Source organism: Hippocampus zosterae, chromosome 3 (assembly GCF_025434085.1).
Source record: "Hippocampus zosterae strain Florida chromosome 3, ASM2543408v3, whole genome shotgun sequence".
Classification (NCBI taxonomy): domain Eukaryota; kingdom Metazoa; phylum Chordata; class Actinopteri; order Syngnathiformes; family Syngnathidae; genus Hippocampus; species Hippocampus zosterae.
In genome coordinates this window covers 25,106,049-25,133,649 of record NC_067453.1, presented here as the reverse complement: position 1 = coordinate 25,133,649, position 27,601 = coordinate 25,106,049, and the positions used below count along the sequence as shown (strand labels likewise).

At 43.9% G+C, this 27,601-nt stretch overlaps 1 protein-coding gene and 1 long non-coding RNA gene across 2 annotated transcripts; one reads left to right on the top strand and one right to left on the bottom strand.

Annotated features, from left to right (window-relative positions):
- The first annotated feature begins 1,256 nt into the window (after window positions 1-1,256).
- LOC127597613 (uncharacterized) lies at window positions 1,257-19,580 on the top strand. Its single transcript, XR_007961685.1, has 4 exons — window positions 1,257-1,441; window positions 6,472-6,725; window positions 7,770-7,904; window positions 17,947-19,580. It is a non-coding gene; the product is annotated as an uncharacterized LOC127597613 (long non-coding RNA).
- Window positions 2,506-4,471, bottom strand: LOC127597596 (uncharacterized). The gene has a single exon (XM_052060753.1). It carries the CDS (start codon window positions 4,119-4,121, stop codon window positions 3,135-3,137), a length of 987 nt encoding a protein of 328 aa, XP_051916713.1. The 5' UTR covers window positions 4,122-4,471; the 3' UTR covers window positions 2,506-3,134.
- Window positions 19,581-27,601: the final 8,021 nt, after the last annotated feature.

The following is a 27,601-nucleotide window of genomic DNA, read 5'->3' as shown; positions in this document are numbered from 1 at the left end:
CCTGCTAAATTCTATCAATATAGACTGTTTGAATGTTAGCTTTGGGTCCAGTCTCTTTATCTTTATTTACATTGTTGCTACCTTGTTCCTCCATGATTCTCAAACGTTAGCATGTTAGCATTTGATTGATTTAAGAGTTAAATTAAGAAGCTTTTTTTCCTAAGCAATACAGAAAAAGCCCATCTTATCTCCAGGGTAATCATAAACAAAATACAAACGCATTATTTTGTACAGAGAGCTTATCTATTTGGGTGATAAAAGTACGTTTAAAGGCATTTTTTCCAGGTGAGGTCGGCTTGGAAGCAGAGTGGCTTTCAAAGAGACGACGCCAGGCCACACAGTGAGGCCTGCGAGTGTGTTGCACTGATGCTTCGCCAGATAGACACCACTTAGCCAAAGCAAAAACTCAATGTTGTCAGCCCCCCCTCCGTCGCACCTTTACACCTCTCTCATCTTGCGCTTTTGTTGCACGGCTTCACTGACACGCCGTTATCCCCCGCATGAATCCCTGTAGCAACAAAGCCCATGGGGATCCTATTCTCCCCCCCCCAAAAAAAAAATTCTAACTACAAGATGATTATTAAAGCACAAGGTAGAATCTTTGTCCCCTCCATCTGATTTCTATCAGGTGCATGGATGGGTAATTTGCCTGACAGAAGTGTTTTTATGGGAGAGCTGGTAGAAATGATAGAGCAGCTTTAAAAGCTTTAAAAACACAGACCGACTGGACTTTGGAGTCAACAGCTGATCCCTCATATAAAGTTCCAGAGCCGGTGCTTCACCTGGATTTCATAAAGTGCATCTCAAATTAAGACAAAGCGCCAAATTCCACCTGGTGACAAATAAAAGAGTGAGCAACATCCTGACTCTAATATGACCGCAGCACATACGCTATCATAAGAGAGGACGGTTTAATGCACTTTTACAACCAGTCAGCCTGAAAGCTTTGCCAAGTGGAACCCCCCCCCCCCCCCCCCCCCGACAGCTGATGGCCAAAAACAACAGCAGCTTTTCAAATAAAAAGTTCAAAGTAGAATTGGGCCATGAGCCTGTGAGTGCATGAATTTTTAGTTTTTATCAGCAGATTTTATTTAAACCAAAAAAAAACAATTCTTTTTTTTAATTCATCAAGAGGCTGCCAGTTGCCCATCCCTGTCCTGTCCAATGAAAAAATCCTTCATCGAGCTTATTAGCTCATCTTGGATCAATGCCATTTACCATCAAAAGTGGCTCCGGCTAAACAAAATGTTGACGTGAGGCCAAAGAGAGCAAGAATGCTCACCCTTTCCCCCTCCCCTGACAAATCTGATTTCAAACAGCCTGCGGCTTCCGCTAACCTCTGATTTTCTGATTCTCTCGGTACATTCCGCAGACTTGGCATCCGGCGAGACGGCAAACGGCCTCAGGAACCATCTGACGTGGGCATAAATACTTTCCACGGGTAATTAACCCCCCTTTTTTTTTTCCTCTACACGCCGCCATCAAAAGCGTCGACGACTTCTGATTAAACGTCTCAGGGCCAATGTGCAGAATGCATATGAGACGCGTTCAAATGAAAGAAAAAGCACATCCGGGAAGACGTGACTCGCCGAATTCTCCAAGAAGCCTCGTTTGCTCTCCCAAAACGGATCTATATGCAGCGTCGGGGCAGAGCCAGTGCGGCCGGAGTGGACAAAAGATGACATTGCTTGTTCGTTTTCTGCCACCACGCTCAAGGGGCCTCCATTATAAGGCTGTCACATAGCATTAGGCCAAACGGCAGAAACTTTGATGTGCGGATCATCACCCGCCCATTGCAGATAATACAGAGTTGCCTTAGCTAATCCATTCCCCTATTGATTTTTTTTGTGGTTGTTGTCGCTCCTTATACTAACTTCTTACAAGCAAGCACATTTTCAGCACGAGAATGTCCCCCCCCCTCCCCCCCAAAAAAAGAAATAAGACGATGGAACAAAGAATGGGGTTTGGCGCAGATAAGCCGCTTAGCGAGTATAAAAGATCAACTTTATTTCACGCTAACTGCGTCAAAGGGTGGAGATGTGAGAACTCTATGTGTAAATACAAGTACATAATAAATCTTTTTTTTTTTGGGAGGGGGGGAGTTGGGAAGAATCGTAAAGACCTTTATATTGGGTGAAAGGTCACGCACGAGAATTACAAGAGTATTAATGAAATGAGTGGAATTAAAGCAGTATTTTTTTTTCCAGACAAATTCAGATTAAAAAAAAAAAACAGAATATTTATGACAAGGGCATTTTAGAGGTCTGTCATATTGGGAAATAAAGGCAGATTGTATTTATTTTTCATTCATTCATTCATTCATTCATTCATCTTCCGTACCGCTTGATCCTCACTAGGGTCGCGGGGGGTGCTGGAGCCTATCCCAGCCGTCTCCGGGCAGTAGGCGGGGGACACTCTGAATCGGTTGCCAGCCAATCGCATGGCACACATAGACAAACAACCATCCACGCTCACACTCACACCTAGGGACAATTCAGAGTGTTCAATCAGCCTGCCATGCATATTTTTGGAATGTGGGAGGAAACCGGAGCACCCGGAGAAAGCCCACGCAGGCCCGGGGAGAACATGCAAACTCCACACAGGGAGGCCGGAGCTGGAATCGAACCCGGTACCTCTGCACTGTGAAGCCGACGTGCTAACCACTGGACTACCGGGCCGCGTATTTATTTTTATTTATTATTATTATTTTTTTTATGAAAGTCAAAAAATGAGAAGATGTGCATTTATTTTCCTGAAGGAGTTGTAATATTTTGAAAACAAATTCAGATTTTTCTTTTCCAAGACAAAAACCTTTAATATGAAAATACTTTTTTCCCCCAGAAGAGTTATAATATCGCAATTTCATTAAAGTCAAGACAAATGTGTAATACTGTAAGTTTTATGCCATACGGGAGTCTCATATATATTTTTACAAAGAGTTGTAATCAGCATGACACTAAAATTGACAAAGCCCGGTCTTGGATGAGAGCCGAGCCCTCTTTAAAGACAAACGGAAGAGTCCAGTTGCGATCGATTCATTGCCCAGAACAACTTGAACACCTTCGTGCACCCTGTAACCCAATAACATGATAAACTGTCCACTGTACTGTATAAACCGCTGTCCCTCAAAGGGTTCACATGTTTGGTGTCTGGGGGTTCTTGGTCCTGGGCTTTGGAACCGGTGAAGGGTCTTTAGCAGCAGCTTGTTCCATCTGGACAAGGTTTTCGCTAGACTGACGAGTTCTGGGTAAAGGTTCTGGAAACGCAGATGTGGGAACCTCTGCGGGGCTCATGGTTTCGTACTCTGGGCTGTTGAGCTCAGATCTCGGCTGTCTTACTGAAACCATTCCCAAATCCCCTTTTCCCAAAACGCGCTTACGGGTTTTCTTTCGTCCGCATCGGTGACACGACGCGGCGATGACGACGAGCAGGGCAAGGAACAGAGCCGCTACTCCCGCCAGTGCGGCGATGATCGTTTTCGGTGTGAAACAAAGCAGAGTTGATGGTGTCGCCGCGGTCGCAGACGGAGTCTTACATGCCGGACGAACAGCATCACTCCTTTCCGTGCTGAATCTGTTCCTTACCCGACAAGCAAAACTCTTCTCCCTGTCCAGTGATACGTTCAAAGTCTGCTTAGTCGCCCCCAACAAGTTGACATCGTCGACCGTCCATGAGAATAACGACTCGTGGGGATTGGCTACGTGACAGCTTAGATTGACAAACCCGGTTTTCAGGTCGCAGATGTAACCGAGCCGCGGTTGGGACACCTTGTCCATGGCGCAGAGACGGCCGGTCCACATTGTCACCAGGGTCCGGTTGGGATGCCGCACAGTGGCTTGGTACCAGCCACCGCTGGAGAGCTTCAGGTTCTTCAGCAGAAGCGAGCCGGTCTTGGAGACGTCCTCCGGCTTCCCGACGGACACCCTGGTTTGCTCGCGGTTGAAAATGATGGTGCCGTTGTGAGTCCACCTCAGCACGTCCGTGTTGGCCAGACGGCTGTAAACAAACGGAAGCTCCATCGTTTGTCCGACCGCGCCGTACAAGTTGCATGCGTCCTTGTCGGCGGGAGGCATCGCGAAGGACCCGCGCAGTACGACCCCGATGAGCACGACGGCGTACATGACTCGAGAGTCCCCACATCCAAAGAACGAGATCCAAGCTGAAAAAGCAGTGCTCCTCTTCCTCTGCGGAAGCGATAATTGTGAAGCCCCGAGAAAAGAAGTGAATCTTCCAGAGGAAGGAACTTGTGTTGGTCAAGTCTACTTTCGGTTCTGGGAAGTGTTGTCATGTTGCAACACTGACAGACAAGACATGGGTAACGTATGTCTTTGTTTGAAAGGCGTGTGCTATATTATGACTGGCAAGATATTGTCGACATAGTTTTTACAAAATCTTGTTGAACTTTCTTGCATGGGCAGGTTGAGCGGGTCTTGGTCGCTTGTCGTCGTCACGTTTGCCTTGTCCCCTCAGTGGTTGCCGCAGCAAGTCACTCGCATGAGTCGTTTTGCGTCCGATGCCCTCCCTGATTCAACCCACCCGTTTTCTATCCGCGTTTTGGAATTGGACACTGACGGGGAATCGAACCCGAGCCATCTGCATGAAAGGGTGGAGCGTGCATCACGACACCAAGGGGTGGGCAACTCCAAGTCCTCAAGGGTCCGAGACATCTAAAACATGTCTGACAGCAGCCCCTCGAGGACCGGAGTTGCCCACCCTTGCACTGCAGTCCTGTGTGGGCGGGGCTTAGTGAAGAGGCGGATTCCATTTTAACATTATGAAGCGTTCAAATGACTTCTCAAAATCATTTTTGACAAAATGAATCTCAGCGATGACATCAATTAGTTATCACATTCAAAGTAGTTTTCTATAAATCCCCCCCCCCCCCCCCTGCAGTGTTTCCCGTAACGCACACCTCATTGTTCTGTCAGCTGACAGAAATTCCTTTAGCACTGCATAATCGATGACGTCTGCGCTGACTGCGTTTTTTCATTTTGTGTGAGGGGGGGGGTGCGATAATCTATCTCTAATTTCCTACAATTAGCGCTGATTCACAACAACTCTCTGCCAATCTCTGCAGCACCAACACCTGTTTCCCTGTCCTTTGCTTTCCTTCCCTGAGGGAACAGATGCATGTCAAATGGTCGCTGTGTCTGCAGGGGCGCCGAATGCGATGAATTCCTCCTTGCAAAAAAAATAAAATAAAATAAAATAAAATATAATAAGATATTGTGCAGAATTTCCCCACATCAACTGGCAAATGAGAGCAACGTGTTGCCGGGGAAAAACACTGCTGTTTTGTGTGGTATAATTAGCAAGCAATGTGTTTGCTCACCATCATGATAGACATGTCACCGACGCGAGTCAGCATTTTTTCTTTTAAGAATCCTGAGTCAGTTTTTTTCTCTTTTTTTTTAGAATCCCGTGACAAATTATGGCTTTTGTGAAGCATTCCATGCAGATTTAAAAAAAAATCAATGACCTAATTGTAGCCATGGTTATTTGTCTAATAATAGACGAAAGTTAAAAAAAAAATATTGGTCATGCTCTTCTTAAGATGCAAATCAATTTTTCAGAAAGATCGAGATCAGTGACTTTGAAAGCGGGCTCCCTTTCCTCACCGCCTCAGAATAGTTCAGTTATATTTAACTTTTAACCCTTTCGTGCACCCTGTAACCTGATAACATGAAAATCTGTCCACTGTAGTAACCGCTGTCCCCGAAAGGGTTATGTTCAAATCATTTGATCTTTTTGGAACTGCTTGTTTTGAAACATTTATGACATTTTAAATGTTAACAAACCATTTTTAACTCCTTTGTGCATTAGTTTACATTTAATTAAATGGTTACAATAGTCAAACAACCAGAGATTATTTTTGTGTGCCTCAAAAGTGATTTTGAGGCACACAAAATGATTGATGATTATAAAATTATTATTATAAAATTATGTTGTGTCTTTTTTATCGCATGCCTTTTTAAAAAAGCGGATCTGAAAATGGATGAATCCTAATGTGTTCGAGGAAAACAACAAGTTCGAATTTGGAATGAGCGCAAAAAAAAATCTATCAAGTTCACTTGCGTCTCTCATTTAACCCTTTGAGGGGCAGCGGTGACTAAAGTAGACAGCTTAAGATATCCTTTATTTGTCCCAAACTGGGGAAATTTACAGCCTCCAGCAGCAAGAATGTGGGTAGAAAGAAGAGAAAACAAACAAACACCGTTCAATTAAGTGCACATCACATCATTTAATTATTATTACTATTATTATTGTTGTTATTTTTATTCAGCAGCCTGACAGCAGGTTATCATTATTGGTGAATGAAAAGGTACCTTTGGGGGGGGGGGGGGGGCGTTGTTGTCAAAATGAGTAGCGGTAAATCTCCCCAGTGTGGGACAAATAAAGGATATCTTATCTTACAGTATTCTCCATTTTCTAAGCACAGTGTAAATGTTAAAACTGTGTCTAATTTTACAGAACGTACGTCTTGGCACGACAACAAACAACAAAGGGTGAATATCCAGAGCGCTCAATGAATCACACCGAGAAGAGGAAGAGGAAGGAGAAGTGGGCCAGAACGTTTTCATCTTCAAGAGGCCATCCCAACGCTCCGAGTCATGTCTGGTCAAAGTGCATCTCGAGCGTCCTGCTGGCAGAACGTCACGCGTCCATCTGCGGCCCCCAAATTACACATCAGCCAGGCAGACGGACTCCCTGGGACTTAAAGCGGGGTAAGAAGCCAATTAACCCGCAGACAGACTCTTTGGACCTGAGCCCAATTAAAAGGGCACGTCGTTGGTTTGATATTTGGCACAGAGGCAGCAGTCGTACCCGAGCCACTAATCCTGGGGACTCTTAAATGTGTTTATTTAGCAGTCGCAGTAAGCACATTACAAATTCCCTGGTCCCGTTCAGCAATTATGAGTTGATCAGCTTAAGTTTGAGCTTTTCCCTAAGCTTCAAATTAAACATTATTTTTTGGGAGGGAGGGTGGGGGAGTTGTTTGAATGCATTAGGCTCATCATTAGACTATTTAAGTATATAATATGCTTTACTATGTAAAGCTGTATTTGGATGCCGCCCCCCCCCCCCATCCCCCATTTTTTAAGTGACAGTACACTGTGGAAATTACAAATTGGCTTTGTTCAAATATACAATTTATGAGTTTAAAAGTCAAAATAAACAAAGGGGGCATTTGAAAGATACTTTTTGCTTTTTTTGCAGTATTTACTCAGTACCCACAAAATAATGGAATTTATTAGTTATTTACATTGGTATTATTATATTTTTAATTTTAGCATTTAAATGACAATTATTATTAATAATAATAATATATCAAATAGAAATAAAGATAATAAAGTTATCTATTTTTATTTGAGTCTAAATGTACATTTTTATTTTGATTTTTATCGATTTTATATCATTTTGGTAACTGATTTGAATGATTTTGACTTATTTTTAATTGAGTCCACGTGGTCTAAAGCAAAATCAATGTTGATTATGTTATTTGTAACCATTTAGGCCCATAACTGGTGCCAAAATAAATGTGTTTTTATTTATTTACTTATTATAAATATTGTTTGACACAAAGCCACTTGGAATTTGAAAAAAAAAAAAAGTGCCAAAATTAATTTTCCTCACTGGACTTTGTCAGTTGGATTTTTGTCAGCATCCAAGGAAAAACTCTGTTTGTCTGTTTGTCTTTTTTTTGGCAGTTTGGGAAAATCAACTTTATTTCTTTTCTCATTACTACTCTTCTTTTTGATTTCCTGTAGTCTGCATGCCATGGCACCATGCTGCCTCTCACAGGTCAGTTGTGATACTACAACGGACATCTGCTCTGTCAGTGGAGATGATGATGGTGCGTGCGTTGATCAACTCGATCTCATCACACACATCACACAAGTGCGGTAAGAACACACTTTTCCAACTCATCTTGTATATGGGGTCTCTTCCTTCAACCCAAAAAACTAAACAAACAAAAAAGGGGAGACATTTTTTTCTTCTGGTCTCCTGTGAACTGACGGCACAGTGCGAATTATTGTCTGTTAAGTTTTTGACATTAAATTAGTGCTTGAGTCAATTTTATACATGCGTGACAATAACAAGAAGTGAATGAGAACATGAGAAAAACGACTGGCAAGTATATGAAACGATATATATGACGGGTAAGATGTCGATCTCCCACACAAGTACGGAAACATACATCCCGTCGCTCCCACTACTTCCCCAAAACGGCCGAAGAGAGACAAAACAGACCTTTATGTTTTTTTTGACAGAGTTCAAGAGATCACCATTGATATTTCCTCTTGCATGACATGCTTCTCTAAATTGTCTGGATTGAGAAGGGGGGAAAAAAGTGAGGGGGGGGGGCGTGATACTTCAAACGAATTACTGGGCCAAAGGCTTTATCATGGCCGCCGTCACCAAGGAAGGGAGGAGGCGGTGCGTGTCATCTTGGGCCACGCTCGGGAACGGCTGCTTTTGGTCATCGAGGCAAACTATCGAAGAGGCCAGACCGAGCACCTTTGATGTGCATTGGGGAGGCGCTGCACGGCGGGCGATCGCTCATTTCCATCTGCGCTGAGAACAAACCTCCCCGTCGGTCGCTTGGAGTTCAGGTTTGAACAAAAAAAATAAAATAAAACACATTGAACCTTCTTGTTTATTCCCGTGTTTTATGAATGCTGGGAATCGGCTCATCGGCCTGTTACACGGTGCTTATTTTCACTGCACAACATACAGCAGAGATTGCAACATCAATTTCAGCCTCCGCCAAGAACATCCTCATCATTAAAGAATGAACTTCAGATGTTATTATCACGTATGAATAGCGCGTCCAACATGAATACAGTGATGATTAATCCCTTTACACTTTCGAAGGCGGTGCCTGTTTCAAGACACCATCTGACCCCCGTATGACTTCTGTGCTTTGAGTTTCACGCGTGATCACTCTGTTTCACTGTAAAATATTTGTTGGCGGCAGCACAAATGGTTGGATTCCAGCAGTTTGGCGGAGAGAATTAGTGAGCAAGTCTTGGGGAAAAAAAAGAGGATTTGAGCTGTTGATTGTCGCTCCCAAATGTGTCAAACTAGACATCAAACTAAGAGAATTGCATGTTGTGTGTTTAAAAAAAAAAAAAACGCAGACAGCCCTTGAGGACCACATGACTAGCCCGTGGGCCTGTTTACAAAAAAAGAAAAAAAAATCAAATCACAAGTGAGCGGACATTTTCTTGGAATGTTGTAGAAGTGAGTGTAGATATCTTTAATTATTAGTCATAGCATACAACAAGAGCATTATTGAAGGTAATTTGAGCCAATGTGTAATTTCAAGAAGTGTGTATCAAACTGGTAGCCTTTTGCGTTCATCAGTACGCAAGCAGTAGCTTTCAATTGCAAAACGGTTTGATGAACCCAGGTTCTGCCTTGAAGTCCGCTAGCTTAATGCTAATGCTAATATAGGAAACATCATAGAATGCTAATGAGTAGCATCAATTTGGCTGTTTTCTGGCCTCAACGGTAATTTGAATAAAAACAGCGCATCAACATAAAGACATATTATCATATGACAATACCCACAGACATACGTATATTCTTTATCCTCAGCAGAAAAAAAAACTTTTGAGGAGTTGTCATGTCTTCTTTGTTTTTTGTGAATGAGTGAATCAAGTGTTAATGACAACAAACAACTCAGTGTTGATGCAATTTCAGATCAAATCGTCTTCTTACACGGCTCCTTTTTTTTTTTTTTCACAAACGCTGCTGATACTTTAAATGTCTGTTTCCTGTCTGGGTTGCCTTGACTCACAAGAAGACTGAAGGCCATTGGCGCTTTCAATCGCTTCTGCAGCATTTTTGTTTGTTTGATGTTGACCAAAAACAAACAAACACCCCCCCAAAAAAAAATCTGACCAAGATACGTTTGAGGCTCGTTGCTGATAAGCTTGTGAAGATTTGGTGTGTGAAGAGGAGACAACCTCGTGGGTGCGGCATCATCTGATTATATCTGCATAAACAGCGATAAATTCCCTCCAGAAAACCGATGAGCCAAAAAGGAAAGCAGCCGTTCTCTTTTCCTGTTTGCCATCTTTGCGTTCTGCTCTCGTCGTTTTGGACCGACCTCATTTAGACTGCGTGGGGTGTACCCAATGAAGTGTCCGCTCTCTCGTCTCAGATGTGGAACATTCTCATTAAACTTGGCTTAAAAAAAAAAACAGCTGTTCCTCATAAATGTTTTATCACTGAGCCCTTCGCACGGCCTCATGAAGGGAAGGTCTTATCTCTGCTGGAACACAAACCCATTCACCGACCTTAAATCCTCTTGATTTGTCCATGACATTCATATTAAACATTTTTGTAGCGCTCTGCTAATCACAGTGGAGTCACCAACAACGGGTAATATTTTCAGCTATTTTTTTGTTTTTTTTGGGAGGGGGGGGACAAAGGTTGACAAATGTCCGAGAGGAGCACAGGAAACTGTGAAAACTGTGCTACGTTAAAAGCACAAGTTGGAATAAGATGCTAATGAATAGCAAAACCGTGGATATGACGTATTTACTTCTAAAATGACAAATTCTATCTGAGAGGACACTAAGGGCAGCGAGACAAGACTGTTGAATATAATCCTTTATGGCTCCAAATAATAGGTTGTGTTTGGTTATATTTATTTTATTTTTTTAATTTGAGAGGCAACTGTGGACAGCAAGTAAACAGAGCATTGCAGCTAAGTGGAGACTCTGGAGTGTAAATATTGGCACACAGCATAGGGGTGAAGTGAAAAAAAAATTGCGCACATGCAAACATTAGCTTACAGTGTCGCAGTGATTTATGGATCCTACAGTATGAGACTCTACAGTCCCCGTTGTCTTGCTGCCCTTAGTGTCTTTGCAGATTTGTTGTCATAGAAGTGAATACATGATGCCCGTAATCCCATCCACTCATATTTGTGACTTGTTCACAGATGTGGTTAATGCAGCACATTTTCTTTGCAGTTTCTAGTGGGACTATTTGGTAGTTGCCACAGTCTCCACTTTGCTGTAGTGCCCAGTTTTTGTTCTGTCCTCACCCCTCAGTTTCATCTTGAATAACATAAAAAAAATTACCTAAAAAAGATGCACATGCTGATGTCTGGACATTGCAGTCTCCACTTGGCGGCAGTGCACGTTTTCCATTCTGCCCCCAGTCTTGTCTCGAATAAAATCCGAAATTGGTGAGCCACACCGTTGCCGTGCGGTCACGCTTGACATTTCAGAATTCTTATCCACAATCTCCACTTTGCTGCACCACCCCTTTTTTTTTAACTACCCTCAGTCTCGTCTAGAATAAATTCCAAAATGAGAACAATAACAAAAACGAACAAATTTGCTAAAGCAAGCACGTGTTTTTGTGCTGGCCCTTTAAGAATTCTATTCCAAAAACTCCACTTTGCTTGCAGAGGTTCATTTTATGCCTTTCATTCCCCGCTTTCACTCTCATCGCCGATAAAACCAGAAATGAACGCATGCACAACCATTAACTTTCAAAACAATCCCTCTCACGCTTGAGCCAACATCAAGTGTGACGGCCAATGTTTGGCAGGCTTCAGACGCCAAATGGTCAAAAGAGGGCCGCCTACAAATAACAAGAGATTGTGGGCACAATTGTAAATCTTATGAATGGAGACTTGGAGGGGGTCGGGGGTGGAGCTCAGTCTGCCCCCGACAGGAATGCGGCATTGTCAACGATAAGAGTGAGATGTTGTTGTAAAGCAGTAAAGCTTGCACATGCCACAGAGGCCTCTCAACCTCAGCTGATCTCACGATACGCCTTCACTTTCACTCTCCGCAAGAGTTGGAGAACGACGTACGTTTGCCAACCTCGCCGCTGTGATTCATTGAGAATCGAGGTGCATTGATTCATCGACAATTAATCGATGATCAAAGTTCTGACCATGTTTTTTTTTCAATGCAACATTATGACGTTGGTATCCTCTTTAGGCATGTCCATGCAGTATTTTTTTTCTTCTACTTTTTTTTTTTTTAAACACGAGAAGATGACAATCGTTATCGCAGAGAGACTTTGGTACACAAATCCTGTTTCATGTGAAAATCAGGCAAAATTTTCAGAAAATTAGGCAGTACTAGCAGTGACAAAGACCAAACACTACTTTTAATAATGACCAAAGTCCGTGTTGTAAACTGTTAAACCACATTCCTTATCAAACAGTTAATTGTCAAAATAACGATTTCGCAAAAACTCAAAAGCCAAATTACCCAGAACCCATTTAAATATCATTTATACTAATTTTAGTTTTTTTTTTGCTGTGGGGGTGGGGGTAGTGTTATTTTTGTGAATCAAAATAAAAACATTTCCTGTTACTTTCGAAAACGCTGATCAACATTTTTGCCTATTTTCCGACAATTTACGGACCAACATGGCAACCGAAGCATCACTGCTACTTTGAAATAAAGTCCTGTTTTCGAATAACAAAATGGAAATTTGAACGTTTTTTTTTCCCACATTCATTGATTAACCTACAAAATAATCATTGGATTATTAAAATAATTGTTAGCTAGAGCCCTAATGGAGAATTAATAAGATACCAAAATCTCCCTTATATAAATTGCGCTCGGTTCAGCGGCTCCAGATGAAATTTGGAGTAGAAACATAATCTGCCATTTATAGTCAAACCCTGAAGAGTTACCAAAAAAATGTAAAAAACGCATCTCATCCCTCTCTAATCTGATAAAATAATAAAATGCGGGCCAGCAATATGTGTTATACGACTTGATCTCGGTGTCAACCCCGGCCGGCCAAATATAGCTTGGCAAGCGCAGGTAATGCAGAGTTCAGGGCTAATCTTGGGATATCAGAGTTCTTATAAACGCTCAGTGTGCTGTGTTTGCGCTAACGTTCCCAAAAGTCTTGACCAAATAGCGCCCGCGGCTCCAAAATCCAACCAAAGCCACCAGAAATAAATCGGTTGTTTGTCTTTTGGACAGGGACTAATTCCTCACAAGTTCCCGCAATCAAACGATGTTTGTAAAAGTGATTCGGGAAAACTGCCTTTCCTTGGACACGATGTCGCATACTGATATGCGGCCCGTGGCAATGAGATGTGAACTGGGAAATTTGATCTGGATGGAACGTGACGTGAAAAAAAAACAAAACAGTAATAATAATCTTGGGCGAAATAGCGATAAAACCAAACGCAGGAAAGATGTCGAAGGGAGCGGCACGCGGCGGTTGAGAGCACGTCGTCCCACCAAATTGCATTCCCACTTGACTTGAGTCCAACAAGTTGTCAACACTTTCCTTTTTGGCGAGGGTCGCGGGGAAGATAAAGCAAGAAGCATGAACCTCGCCTCGCAAAGTGGAAGCGTCTCTACGTGCCTTCGTTCTGAACGCTGCCGTATTTTATATACTCTGTGTTCGGTGCTGACAGTTACTTTGAAAGAAAAAATGACGTTGTAACTCAGTTACTCTATTTTAAAAGTAATGATGACATTTGGGGACCTCCTATGGTGACACAATCTGGTTTCACTTTCTCAACTTGAATGCACACTACGCTGTAATTCATGTTCTTTTTTTTTTTTAATACATTTTACGTACACTATTGAAGGTAGAGAAGGGAGCACAGTGGTGGTCGACTGGTTAGCACGGTCGCTTCACAGTGAACAGGTGTAAGGTTCGATTCCGGCTGCGCCCTTTCGTGTGTGAAGTTTGCATGTTCTCCCCGTGCCTGTGTGGGTTTTCTCCGGGTATTCCTCCCACGTTCCAAAAACATGCATGGCAGGCTGATTGAACACTCAAAATCGTACCGAGGTGTGAGTGTGACCGCGGATGGTTATTTGTCTATGTCTACCCTGCGATTGGCTGGTGACCAGTTCAGGGTGTCCCCCGCCTACTGTCCAAAGACAGCTGGGATTAGGCTCCAGCAATCCTTGTGAGCTGATCGGAAAATGGATGGATGGATGGATCGATGGATCGATGAAGCTAGAGAACACTCTGTCGACAGCACAAAGTGTGCAAAAAAACCTTAATACAATACATTTGACGATTTAAGCTTTTGAAGCTGGAGAACACAGCTCACACAAACTCGAAATGAATGACTGTATTTATAGCTTGAAAAGGCAGTTTTCTTTCTGTTTATCTGTCGTATGGTATGGACACGTGATAAGACGTCAACACGCTGAAAACGCGACACGTCATCACTCCTACAGACAAAAATGTGAAATGGAAGTTTCCCACAAGTTCACGCTGCAAATAAGGGAAAACGAACTGGAAACTTTTTTTTTTTTTTGGAAGCATTTTTGTTATAATTTTTTGTTTGTTTTCATGACCTATAATAACCTCGGTTGCGGCACCGCAAACCTTTGCCTTTTTGTAAACATGAAAATTACCGGGATTTGGTAATGCTACTGTGATTATTTTTATATTTTTTTGTAGTTACTGGGTTACGTTTTTCAGCCTTGTCCGCATTAGCGGCTAGTGTGGTCGAGCGGGGTAAAAATAGCATTTGTTTACATACTGCATTGCACGTCGGTCATCGGACGCTCTGCTGTGAGTGAAAACCGCCGTGCCACACAACGCCCGTGACGAGCGCAGGACACACGCGCACACTTGTTGATTAGCGTGCAAAACTAGCGCAACGTCTCGAACGCAGCGCAGCTGGTGGCACTTTAAGATCAGTCGGCTCCACTTTGCTTCAAACTAACGTTGTCGCTCAAGACATGTAATCAGATAGCGACGTTTTTCCCCTCTTTCCGCCCCCCGGCGACCGCACCGTCCCGACCCACTGGAGTGAGACAGAGCTTCCGGCGTAACAGTGACCCGACCCTCACCGCTCTAATAAAAGCCAAATGTTATCAGGCTGTGAAAAGAAGCCATCCTTTGCGTGACCCCCGTTCGCAGTTACATCGGCCCCGCTCTGACCTTGCGGACGTTGGGTGAACAAACCCTAATTAACATCAGCACCGGGAGGAGGAGGGGGGGGGGGTCGTAAGGCCGCGGCGTACCAGAGGAGGTCGGAGGTCAGCCTGTTGATTTTCTGCTCCAATTTAAATTGACGCACAGAGATTGCGAGTGGAGACAACCAAACAGAACGTTTGGGAATAAAAGCTTTGATTTATTTTTTTTCTACCTCCACTCGGAAGGCTCAAACATCCCGGCGACCTTTTCGGCAAAGTCATTGTGCGTGTAACTTTTACTTTGAACTACACACAACAATTAGGTCATCGGGGGGGGGGGCCACTGAATCAAAATGAAATGGAGCCCCTTTTCATGAACCTGAATCAGTTACTTATGTGGTTCTTCAAGTTTTCTACAACAAGCACCACCTCCAAAAAAAAAATGAGTTGGCTCCATTAGTAGGCACAGGTGGCTCGGCTTTGTAAGCCACGAAAACGTTACGCGCAGTTTGGAAATTAAATGTGTGCTTAAATATATAGGGGAAAAAAATACTGCGTGTTTCCATTCAAATGTATTGCACGAGTTCATTAAAACTTTGAACGCAACTGCATCAGTTTAGCCAAAATTGTTTTTTAAAAAGTGCGCCTCACTCTTTCATGCACGCTGTAACCTGATAACATGCTAAAATGTCCACTGTAGTAACCGCTGTTATATTAGGATTCAGTGCAAATATATTGTACATTTGTACTTCAAAAGTTATACGAGTCAAATGAACCACCTTTTTAAAAAAAAAAGTTCTATATCAATAAAGCTGTGCTGAAAAATATGAAATATTATTTATGGTACAAGGCGTTCTCTTCCTTTGGCAGCGCAATTTGTTTGCAAGTCTGAACGTGACGTCGTCCAACATTGACCTCACACCACTGCAGCTGGAAAGTCATCATTACATCATCACCGGAAAAATATTTGAGACGGTATCAAATCGTGAGTTACTTTGGCCGGGCGTATGTGATATCTCAATGAAAGGGTGCCCAGAAGGGTACTTTGTTGAACTATACGACTTTTGACAGTTGAAATGCAAAAACTCGTGTATTCCAACCTAGATTACCATATCGGATGAACATGGTGACGACGTGATTAACAATCACGTGACAGTCGGATCTCGCGCTACAGCCCCGTCCGCACCTCTGCAATCTTCCTCTCGCCCCCCCCCCCCCCCCCCCCACCCCGTGAGAATGAATGGCTCTTTATATCACCCGAGAGAGAGACAGCATGACTCATCTGTCCTCGGTGGAGATTACACACGCTCATAACAGACCACTCAGCAATTCCGCGCATTCCGCCGATACCCGTCGACAGGGCGCAGGACACATGAAAGTGTTGCCGGTGAAATACAGTGGCGGTTTCAAGGGAGGATCAAGCCATTTTACAAGGAGATATGTTGTTGACGTTAATACGGTCAAGGGTGGAGGAGGAATCCAAGATCTTTGGGTGCGCGCTTTTTTTTTTTCGCCATCGCCAGCTGCCGTCCGTGCCTCCTTTCGGAAACAAATATCAGAAGTCAACCTTTGCTTATTTCATGTATTAGTTTGATTTTAGTTCAATGAGTGCCCTTGTCATGTATGCTCTCCCCCCCCCCCAAAAAAAAAACATGCACATGTATGCTGCTGAGCACGCGCTTGCCTTCGATCCTGTTTCCGTCATTCGTGTTCATCCTCCAGTTCTTGGTGGTCACGTTCTCATTCCCGCGACTACGTGACAACTTTCGTCGCCCAACATAAAAGGCCTGAAAAGGCAGCTTTTGGATTTATGACTCGGCTGCTCTCAAATATGTCCCCGCTTGACAGGGACCTCTGAGGAGGATTAGCAGCAGACACAGCCAGGGGCGGTGCAGTGGGAGTGCACTTGAATATTTTTATGCTGTCGAGCTGTTTGTTTGTAATGTATTTTCATTGGTAACCTAAAGCCATTTATAACTCTGGATTAATTAGCAGAAATGTAACGTTCTGCAAAGCTCAGCGGGACAAATCCAATTAACCAATTTGCTTTTGTCGTGTAGCTCCAATTTTTAAAAAAAAAAATACATTTTTTTACTTCTCTTCCTTGAAGGCTAATAAGGTTTTAGTACCAGCATTGCATGTATTCTTCAGAGCAATTTAAAATATGTCTGTGATTAAACTCGATGTTTAAACTGCAAGACATCAAAAAAAGTCAAATGACAGAAAAGTACATTTCAAATATAAGTTGTTCATCAAGAGGAAGTGCGAGAAGTCGTTTTAAGGGATGTCCAAGAGCTATTTTGTACCTCGAGTGCCGATACCAGGTATTGGTATCTGACCGATAAGGACCTTATTTTAAGGTATCAGGGCAGTCATGGAATTTGCCGATACCCGCCATCGATACTTAAAGTTTGACATTGGGGCTCCATCATCGGCATCTGAAACAAAGGTCTTTGCTCACAATTTTATATCGTTAAATTAAAATTGGTAAATTATAAGTATGTGTCGGTAGCCTGTAACCGTGAGTCCTCAAAGAGTGAACATCTGAGCCGCTGTTACATTTCGTCCAAGGGTAACTAATCCAAAACCGGAACGAAGGGAGTCAACCAAATGGCCATGGAAGCCATGGGGAGGGCAAACAGAGTAGGGAGGTAGTGAGGAAGGTTTGCGGGGGTTTTCCTCTGGTCCCTAACATGAAGGTGTAAGTATTAACTTTGCCTGGCTAATCCGTATGCCGCGGAGAATAGAGATTAAGACTTTAACCCTGTCCTGGAGCAGAGAAGGCCTTTGGCCGGCGTGGCTCTCTGCTGGAGCTCTTGCATTCATCGTCCCATCACCAAGGCCAGCTGTCAGCGTGCTCGAGACTACAAAATTAATGAGTCTCCGCCAGCCAAGCGTCTGCACCCTGTTTGCAGGGTGTAATTAACCGTAAAGATCCAACGACGGGGATGGCGGCCAAATGCCAAACATATGCAAAAGGAAAAGAATCATTTCATAAAGCCGCAAAATAGAAAGTGTGGTTGCTGATGTTCCCTCCACCTGCTCTCCGCTTTCACTGCAGATCACGTCGTCGTCCGCAAACAATGGGGTACATGCGGATTCCGGTCTAACCTCATCCATCAGCCTCTCCGTCACGAATGCAAAGAGGAAAGGGCTTAGAGTTGATCCAGCCCAACCTCCACCTTCAACTCATCCGTCACACCGGCAGCGCACTTCACTACTGTTCTGCTACCCGAATACCGAGTGTCCGGCACTACTCGAACTGTATTTCCCTGTCGCTCCAGACTTCCTCACGCAGTACCACAGTTTCCTTCCGGGTGCCCTGTCATCGGCTTTCTCTCGAACGATAAAGACACAATGCAGATCCTTCTGATTGTCTGTGTCCTTATCTGTCACCACCCTCAAGGCAAATCTCCAGCACAACGCTTCTTCGGCATGGAACCATACTACTGTTCTGAGTTTAGCTTCCACTGCCACGATCACTTTACCGTAACTTCATTCAAACTATAGTTTCTGGCCAACGTTTCTTCCGTTCCTCTGGCATCTTCTCACCCTGAAGAATTACATGAACCAACACGGTCAAAAACTCTCCGAGATGCTTCCGTACCTCGTCAGGACCCACTCACTGCCTTTTTCATTTTTCATCCTGGGCAGGACAGTAAGAGAAAATAGGACAGATGCATTGAGCAACCAGGGAAGGGGCACAAGAACAATGGGCAATACAACAACAGGGGCTGATAATGATAATAATCTCTCGGTGACAGCAATGTCGACAATGATAACCCGATCCCAACACCACTGTCCCGTCCTCACCACGACCGGTAACAAGTAGCTAAATGTGAAGCCCCACCTCCAGAAGGAGGGAGCACTGATCAGTCCCTGTATCACATCGCAGCTCAGGTCCACGTCTGTGTTCTTTGCGTGCCCTCCCCATGCTTGCCTGCATTTTTTTCCTACCTACTCTGTAGGTTAGGGTCATTGAAGACTGAATGAAAGTGTGCATGCTATCTGCCGCGATGTATGCTAATCTGTCTTTTGAGCAACGAACAGGCCTCAGCGCTTACCGTAGGTGTCGGGTTGGAGCACCTGCCCGCCAGCCGCACAGCTGCAGTACAGCTCTGTCACTCACTTAACACCGCATCTGTATCGTTGCGATTCACCCCCCCCCCCCCCCCCCGGCCCCCTTCGGCTCAGGTGATACGGAACCCATGACGAGCTTCCAGGCAAGAGATCAAAAGACGCTGACTGATAAGAGCGTGAGGTCACTCCAATGAGCCGGCAAGGCTAATTGTCTAACCCTCGACTCCTAGCGCTTGGCATTAGCCTGCGCCCCTCGGGTTCAACGGCGGGCCAAGAAAATAGCAGAGAGAAAGAAGGTAAAGCGGAGGACTTCTCGCAAACAGATGTCAGAGGAGGAAAAAAGAAAATCCCTCACGTAAGCTTTTGGCGGTCTACCCTGTGATCACGCGATGCCTGTCAAAGAAGCCATTGATGCGGTGAGGGCTGAGATAACAGTCGACTGTCGGGAATGGTGCCGGGCAGAGGTGATGAAAGTACACACACAAGAAAAAGTCCAGATACTTGTGTAAAAAAAAAATTATATATATATATATATGGCGGCCCGGTAGTCCAGTGATGGCACGTCGGCTTCACAGGGCAGAGGTACCGGGTTCGATTCCAGCTCCGGCCTCCATGTGTGGAGTTTGCGTGGGTTTTCTCCGGGTGCTCCGGTTTCCTCCCACATTCCAAAAACATGCGTGGCAGGCTGATTGAACACACTAAATTGTCCCTAGGTGTGAGTGTGAGTGTGCATGGTTGTTCGTTTCTGTGTGCCCTGCGATTGGCTGGCAACCGATTCAGGGTGTCCCCAGCCTACTGCCCGAAGACAGCTGGGATAGGCTCCAGCACCCCCCGCGACCCTAGTGAGGATCAAGCGGCTCGGAAGATGAATGAATGAATGAATGAATGAATATATATATATATATATATATATATATATATATATATATATATATATATATATATATATTGTGGTAAAAGTATCGGTTTCAACTGCTCTTTTCAAGTACAGCAAAAATGAAAACGTACCACCTGATATGTAACTAATGTCTTCCAAATTTGAAACAAAATCGTTTTCAGTCTTTGCGCAATTATCTTCAGACATGGATCATGTATTTGGTAAGAAATCTTTAAAGTCACTTTGCAGGGTCTTTAAGTGCAATATTTGTATTTGGTTACTTTCCACCACTGGTGCTCGACAGCCTTTGGGAGTGTCCGTGTCATGTTGTTGACTCAACCCTTTGAGTGATGGACGAAAGAGAGTCTCGGCCCAGCTGTTTTCCCGTCACTTCTGCTGTCAACAGCTTTTGGAGGAATGAGCTTCTTTTTTGGGTTTTTTTTTGTCGCTTTTATCTTTGTGATATGACATGTTGCCGCGAAGACGGGGAACACCTGCCACTTTTCTCTGCGGAATGTCAAATTTCAGTGTATCACCAGCCCGGGGCGGGGTGTAGGGGAAAGTGTGCTGATCTTGCACGTTAGCGACCCAGATTTAGTTTCAGTGAATATTAGCGCTGCGTGACAAAAAGCCGTTTTGAACTCTTCCACACATTTAAATGATTGGAAAAGCGCCTGGAGACCTGTGAGCGATATCTCCAGGATGGTTAACCGTGGTAGCGAGAACCCACCACCACCCAGCACCCTCCCTCGCGACCAGACCGCCTGCCTGCCCACTGTTTCCACCCTAAGTGCTCTCTCCATTTGTCTGTGTGGATCAAATGTCGCACTCGGTTGATCAGCGAGCCTCCTTATAAGGTCCGAGCAACGAGAGCCAAAGCCCTTGAGAGAAAACCTTTACACTTCTGCAACATATGGATACACAGATAATTGTGTGTATGTATGAAACAAAATGTACCGCCTTACTGAGGTCAGTTTGATGCAGTCTACTGGTGGGACTTAATAAAGTGAAAATAACAGCGTCCAAAAAGAGTTAACAGCAAACTGGGTTGTCAGGCAGAAAGCTAGCAAGTAGCGATCAATAATATCAGTGGACCAGCTAGCACACCTTTACTAGCATGAGCACTGGTGCAGACACTGATGCCAACGTAACAAATAAATAATAATAATTTAAAAAAAAAGATCAGGTTTAATCACAACTGAGCTAAATCAGCAGAATTGCTATTTTGCCAATACAAGAAGGAAAAAAAACTGCTTCAACCTACGTAACAGGCAACAGGAATTTCCTGTGCAGGATGATGGCTGCTAACATAAATGTGAGGGTTAATCTGTCTGGAAGGTGATCGCACTTTTCTTCTGCCCAGATTGAGACGTGTGACCGCCAGTGTAAACACGCATTCAGAGAAGGCTTTGTGTGCACGCTGACTACATTCACAGTGCCAATTTCCGCCCCATGCGACATGAGTGTATTTGTTTAGCACGTTTTATACACAACGGCAATTTAAAAAGTGCTTGGGTAATCCATTAAATTTTTTTTACACAAGATAAAAGCACGGCAGAGCAGTATTAGTTTGACACTGAAAAGAAAAAAATGGAAGTATAATGTTATGAATCTTAAGAGAAAGCAGTCAATAAAAAAAAAATCCAAAATGAATTCAAGAATTGGCATTTTGACATATTTAATTTGAGATTCTTTTTTGAATTTGTATTTTTTTAAAGATTTTTTTTCTTGTAATATTCAACTTTTACTATTCCTCATTGTTATAAATTACTTTATTATTTTTTAGGTGCTGCTGTAATATATGCTTAATTTCATTTTGATATTCATTCACTAACACTTTTAAAATATATTAATATTAATATATATATTTTTGTCCGAAAACGTTGTGTTTAGGTTCCTATGAGAATTTAGAAATTCATTTGCGCTTAAAATATGACGACTGTATTGGAGTACATTTGGGACTTGCTCCCTTCCTAATTTCACAACATGTATTTTTTTTGTTTGTTTCTAGCGTGGTTCGAGTATGGTTACATTTGTTTACACTTGTGAGAGAATAAAAAATAAAAATTGTATATGGCTGGCAACCGATTCAGGGTGTCCCCCGCCTACTGCCCGGAGACAGCTGGGACCCTAGTGGGGATCAAGCGGCTCGGAAGATGAATGAATGAATGAATGGATGAATATTTTTGCATGGCAGGCTGATTGAACACTCTAAATTGTCCCTCGGTGTGAGTGTGAGCGTGGATGGTTGTTCGTCTATGTGTGCCCTGCGATTGGCTGGCAACCGATACAGGGTGTCCCCCGCCTACTGCCCGGAGACGGCTGGCTCCAGCACCCCCCGCGACCCTAGTGAGGATCAAGCGGTACGGAAGATGAATGAATAAATATATATATATGTACACACAAATACAATTTTTTAAATTATGTATTTTTTTATTCTTTCACAAATGTAAACAAATCATGTTATCAGGTTACTGGCTGCATGAAAGGGTTAATGTAATACCGTTTTTTACCGCAGTAATGTTTTGCTTGAACAGCATTGTTTCATTCACTTTTATCCGAATATTTTTCTTAAATATGCTCCCGCCCACCCCGCCCTAGATCATCTCCCAGGCAGCACAAATGACTGAAGGCTGACAAACACTCACTTTATTAATAAACCACTCATGGAATTCAGGGCAACAGCGCAATTGCATACGTTTGACTTGTCCGCGTCTAGTCGCAGCTAATTAGTGGTGATTTATGGTTTTATGTGAACAAGCGTGCGGGCTCTCTGGGAAACGCACATCCATCATTGACGACTTATGGGCTGCAAAGCGGCCTGGTTGCAAGATGTGAAAGAAAATGGTATTTGGCTTGGAGGCTGGAGAGATTAATCCGTTCCCATTGTTGCATTTACTTGAAAATTCCAACTTTATTTTCATCATATTAAGACTTTGTTTCGTGTGGTTTCAGAGCATTTTTCCTCTGAGTGTCTTTAAGTTCATATTGGTTTTTGGACATGACTCATGTTCAATTTAGTTGCCTTTAGATGCCACTTTGAACACAAACGTCATACAAAAAAATGCAGCACCATTGTTTTTAATATTATCAATATTTGCCTGTATAGCAACAGAGGATCTTTTGGTCCCGCATTTGTATTATTTTAGATGACGGCTTCATTTCGGTTCAAGTGAAAATTCCGTGGAAAAGCCCAGACTCAAAAGCCCGGCAAAAAAAATGACTTTTTTTTCCCAACTGCAGTCCCACAATTGTATCATAAAACGATGTCAACTCGGCATTATTATCAATGAAGTCGACCAGATTTTTTTTTTCTTTTTGATGATTTTAAATGATTCACATGTAAGATCACCAAATAACCAACGAGCCTTGCCCTAAATGTTAAGAGTGGGGAGGACTGAATATTTTGTTTTTTTATCCAATACTTTTTCAATGAGGTTTTATCACTTAAAAATCTGAAAGCCAAACACTATTTTTGGGGTATTAATCGGTATATCTTTCAAGCCTTAAATGTTAATCTTCACAGCTCAAATGTTTTTGTCTGCAATGTGGAGACCTGGCTCGGCCACTGAGCTAAAGTTCCCAGACATGCAGTTCCACAGATAATGAGTGAGTGGAGCCGGACAGGGGGACAATCAGTCTTCTGTGTCTGTCTTTGTGTGTGTGTGTGTGTGTGTGTGTGTGTGTGTGTGTGTGTGTGTGTGCGTCCGTGCGTGTGCAATGGTTCACTTGGTTGCATTTCATTTTAAACCTTAAGGATGGTTAATCCAGAACAAGCACATGAAGCCGATTCGCTTTGGGAAGAAACTCCCTACTAGGGAGTTTTATGAGGGTGACTTAAGGAGCCTTTCATTTGATTCATTAACCTGTAAAAAACTTTTGCGAAAAAAATGCATGTATATTCTTTGTAGTGGATGCTCATGTGTCTGTTAGTTAGGAAAAAAAAAAAAAAAGAAAGAAAGAAACAAGCCAGTTGGCTGGCTAGGCAGTCAGTGAGTCAGGCCCTGGGGCAGTCTGGGTAATTACTGGCGAGTCATGAAGGCCAAATGGAATGTTTACTCTAGCCCGGGGGTCAGCAGGCCCTATGAGAGCGCTCTTCAAAAAAAAAAAAAAAAGATTTTCAATGTGCCACTTTGCTGTTGCTGTCGTAATGAGCTCTTCCCTACAGACAAAAAAAGTCTCAAGATGCAGGCCCTGATTTGGAACCGATTTTGCTGTCACGTTGAGACTGAAGCTTACCTGACCTCAAACGTGCCGCAATTTTAGCATCATAGGCAGTCAAATCTATTTTTTCCTCAATGCAGGACATAGTAGGTAAACACTCAGGCTATAAACAGCTTTGTTTGACAATCCCGCCTGTGCTGGATGTAAACCTCGCAAATCAACTCGCAGAGTATGATCTTCAAGCATAACTGTCAGCTGCCGAGGCTGCGGCCCAGCCTCGAGGCTCTCAACCTCTAACCCCACAGGCCACAAAGTTCGTAGCGGCGAACCTTGTGGTTGCAAGGGCAGCCCTGCAGTGAAAAGCAACGTGATGGCCCCAGAGAGGGGGGGAGGGTTTGAGGGGGGGGGGGGGGGGGAGCCAGAGAGGCGTCATCGTCTTCATATGGGCTACTGGGGGTCGATCTTTCTAATGCTTGCAAGGGAGACCGAGGATGATGCAGATTCTGTTTCTAATCTGGTCTGGATATACACATCCAATCTTTACGAGAGCCTGTCAGGACAAGTTACGTCTTTATAAAACAGAGGCTCGGACTTTGACTCGATTCTGGACCTTATTATGAGTGGATGCCTGGCAATCGGAACATTGCTTGTCTGATTCCTGGTAGACTTTCCACTGCCTTGTGTCTGGCTGCTTGAAAGCATCTTACCTGCTAGGCACATTTTTTTTGTTTCTGGTGAGTCAGAAAGATCAGGTCAATGGCCTTTTGTTGCCAGAAGGTCCGTCGCCAAAACAATCCATATTCTTATCCTGCCTTAGCCGCTCCCATGTGGAAGTCACCTACCCAGAGTACCGTATTTTCCGCACTACAGGGCGCACCTAAAAGCATTCAATTTTCCCAAAAACCTAACCCTATAATCTGATGCGCCTTATATATGGTGTCACACACTATATTTCCCATTGAGTTTTTCCATGTTAGTGTTCCTATGATTATTAGCAGGAACCAATTGTATCCTCAAAGGGTTCTCCCAGACACTAATTCATGTGCATTCGCCAACACACACTCAGCCATAATGACACAAAGATAATACCAAAAGCGTAGTTCACTCCTGACTGAACGAAGGAAGAAGGAGACAAGCAAGACTTCTAAGGATATTTAGCCGCCTGTGAATGTGAGCCCACGGGGTTTGTTGAATCAATTGCCTTCATAATTGTTGTCTTTTATTTATTGTTTTGTAATGCCATTTGTATTTATGTTTCCTGTCCACGTTTGTGACCAGTTTTCATAGCTTTGTGACAGTTGCAGCGGTTGTGAAGGCTCAATATAAATAAAGCTTTATTGTACTGTATTCTCTTTGGTGTAGCTCCGCCGAGTGGATGTATAGCGCAACTGCAGCCGCTATTGTAGCTTCTATTCTATGCTCCTTATAATGCGGTGCACCCAATAAATGAAAACAGTACTAAAACAGTACCATTCGGTGAAGCTGCGTCTTATCATCCAAAGTGCCTTATAGTGCAGAAAATACGGTAATTGTGTGCGGCATAGCAGTCGCTTTAGTCTACAATGTCTGCTCTTCATGGTGGGTGTCAAACTTACAAATTTCCACCAAGATAACAGTTAAGTTCCCTTTTTTTTGTGACAGAAGTGGAACTGTTTGGTAATGGGCCATACCTTACTTACTCTTCATCGGGGTTTTCCATCCATTGAAAGGCATTTTAATGCTGCTTCTCATGTTCTCGGCCGCGGGGATTTGTAGCCAATTCAGAATGCAAAATATGGACTAGACCCAGCAATGGCTGCCAGTCAATCTCACGGCACGTAGCGGGACCAACAACAATTTAGACTTACATTCAGGTCAGTGTATGTATTAGGGTCAGTCATATTTTTTCCACTTGAATTCCAAGTTCCAGGAAACAAACCCATTTTGGGTCGCAACTTCATTTCTGTGCTGTATATACTGTATACTTTCCGGCACTGTACTGTCGTGTTAGCTGTTCGCCAGAAAAAGGGTAGCGGTACGATTGGGCAAGACACACTGCAGTTCAATCATTGAAAGGAATGGAGTCAATATTTGGAACATTAATTCTCAATCGCGTTCCATGATGTCATGATGCGAGGCATTGTTGCAAACACGGCCATCAATAAGGGTTAAGTCACCCTCCTTGTCCAACGTTAGAGAAAGAATGCATCTGCCGGCGAAGCATCCAGAAGGAAGCGGTGGTAGATGGTAGCACCTCGTTCAGGAGGTTTCTGGTGAAAGCTCCCCGTGTTGACTTTCCTGTGAACCGAAATCCATGCGACAGAGATTGCTGGCCAGATAGCAGCGTCGCTTCCCACCACAACAAAGCGCTCTGAGGCCAATACTCACCGCCGAAGCTTTCGCTCGCACATATCCGCTGGATACGGAGCTGTGAATCATATCAAGATCATACGAGAGGAGAATGTTTTTACTTCTCCAGACGGAACTTGTCAATGGTCTGTGGCGGAGTGACTGTTCTTGAAATGAGAAACAGACACTAGATTGAACACAAGCATTTTTTTTCATTTTCTCATGAGGATTCCAGGAACAGTCTGCCGATGGTGTTGTGGTGCACTCGCCGAACTCTCTATGTGCCCTGGGTGATGACCAGTCCACCTTTCAGCACAAAATCAGCTGGGACAGCCTCGAGCAACCCCCGCGACCCTGTTCAGGATAAGCGGGTGTGGGAACTGGATGGATGGATTCCAGTAACCTGCTGCTGGTGACTTGTGTTATCCAATCACAACATCCTCCTCCTCCTGGGCAATCGGCCCACGTCAGGTACTTGCCCCCCGCCCGCCTCCCGGGTCCCACACCTGGTACGACTCAAACTGGTGCCTCACGAGGTCCCGCCGCGTGAGGAGGCATCCCACCAATCCTTCCTGGGCAGCTGGCCCCCGTCAGGGACTTGCCCACCCCTCCCAGGTCCCACACCCGGCACGAGTCCCGCTGGTACCTCGCGAGGCACCAATGGCTGACCAATGACAACATCAACACCATCATCATCATCATGTGTGGTGCTTGAATCTCAGCTCCCCCGTGAGAACTGCGTATCCCTCTGGTATGAGGTCATCAGTGCAATCCAAGGTGCCATAGGGGCAACCCCCACCATCAGCGCCACCCCAGCCATGCATGCACGCTCCTGGCAGGAAGATATGCAGAGGTTGTGTTACCCTTTTTATCCAGTGCAGCGATCTCAAAAGTCACTTCTAGCGGGAAAAAAAATGCTTCAAGTGTTGGGACCAAGTGTCGAACGTGTCTGCCACACAGTCAAAGCCGCACCTGTTATGTCCCACATGAGCGGATGTACGTTACCAGACCTCTAATAGCCTAATTATCAATTCTGTTGTCAGTTGACGTCTTCATAAGCGTCACGGAGGAACCAGCCAAAGACAATGAAATGCATATTTAGTAAGCGCCGATCAAGCACGCCAGCACACTGACAAGTGTAATCGTAGACGGGTGTTGAGCCCGAGTGTGATTCCAGTAAGACAGCTCCGCCATCTGCACGCTCGCGATTTGCCGGAGCATGCCAGCTGTCGGCTACCCACTTCAAAAATGCCCTCAAACGTCGCGT

Bases quoted from the DNA above. Each gene is read 5' to 3' on its own strand.
- LOC127597596 (XM_052060753.1), bottom strand. From the start codon at position 4,121: ATGTACGCCGTCGTGCTCATCGGGGTCGTACTGCGCGGGTCCTTCGCG.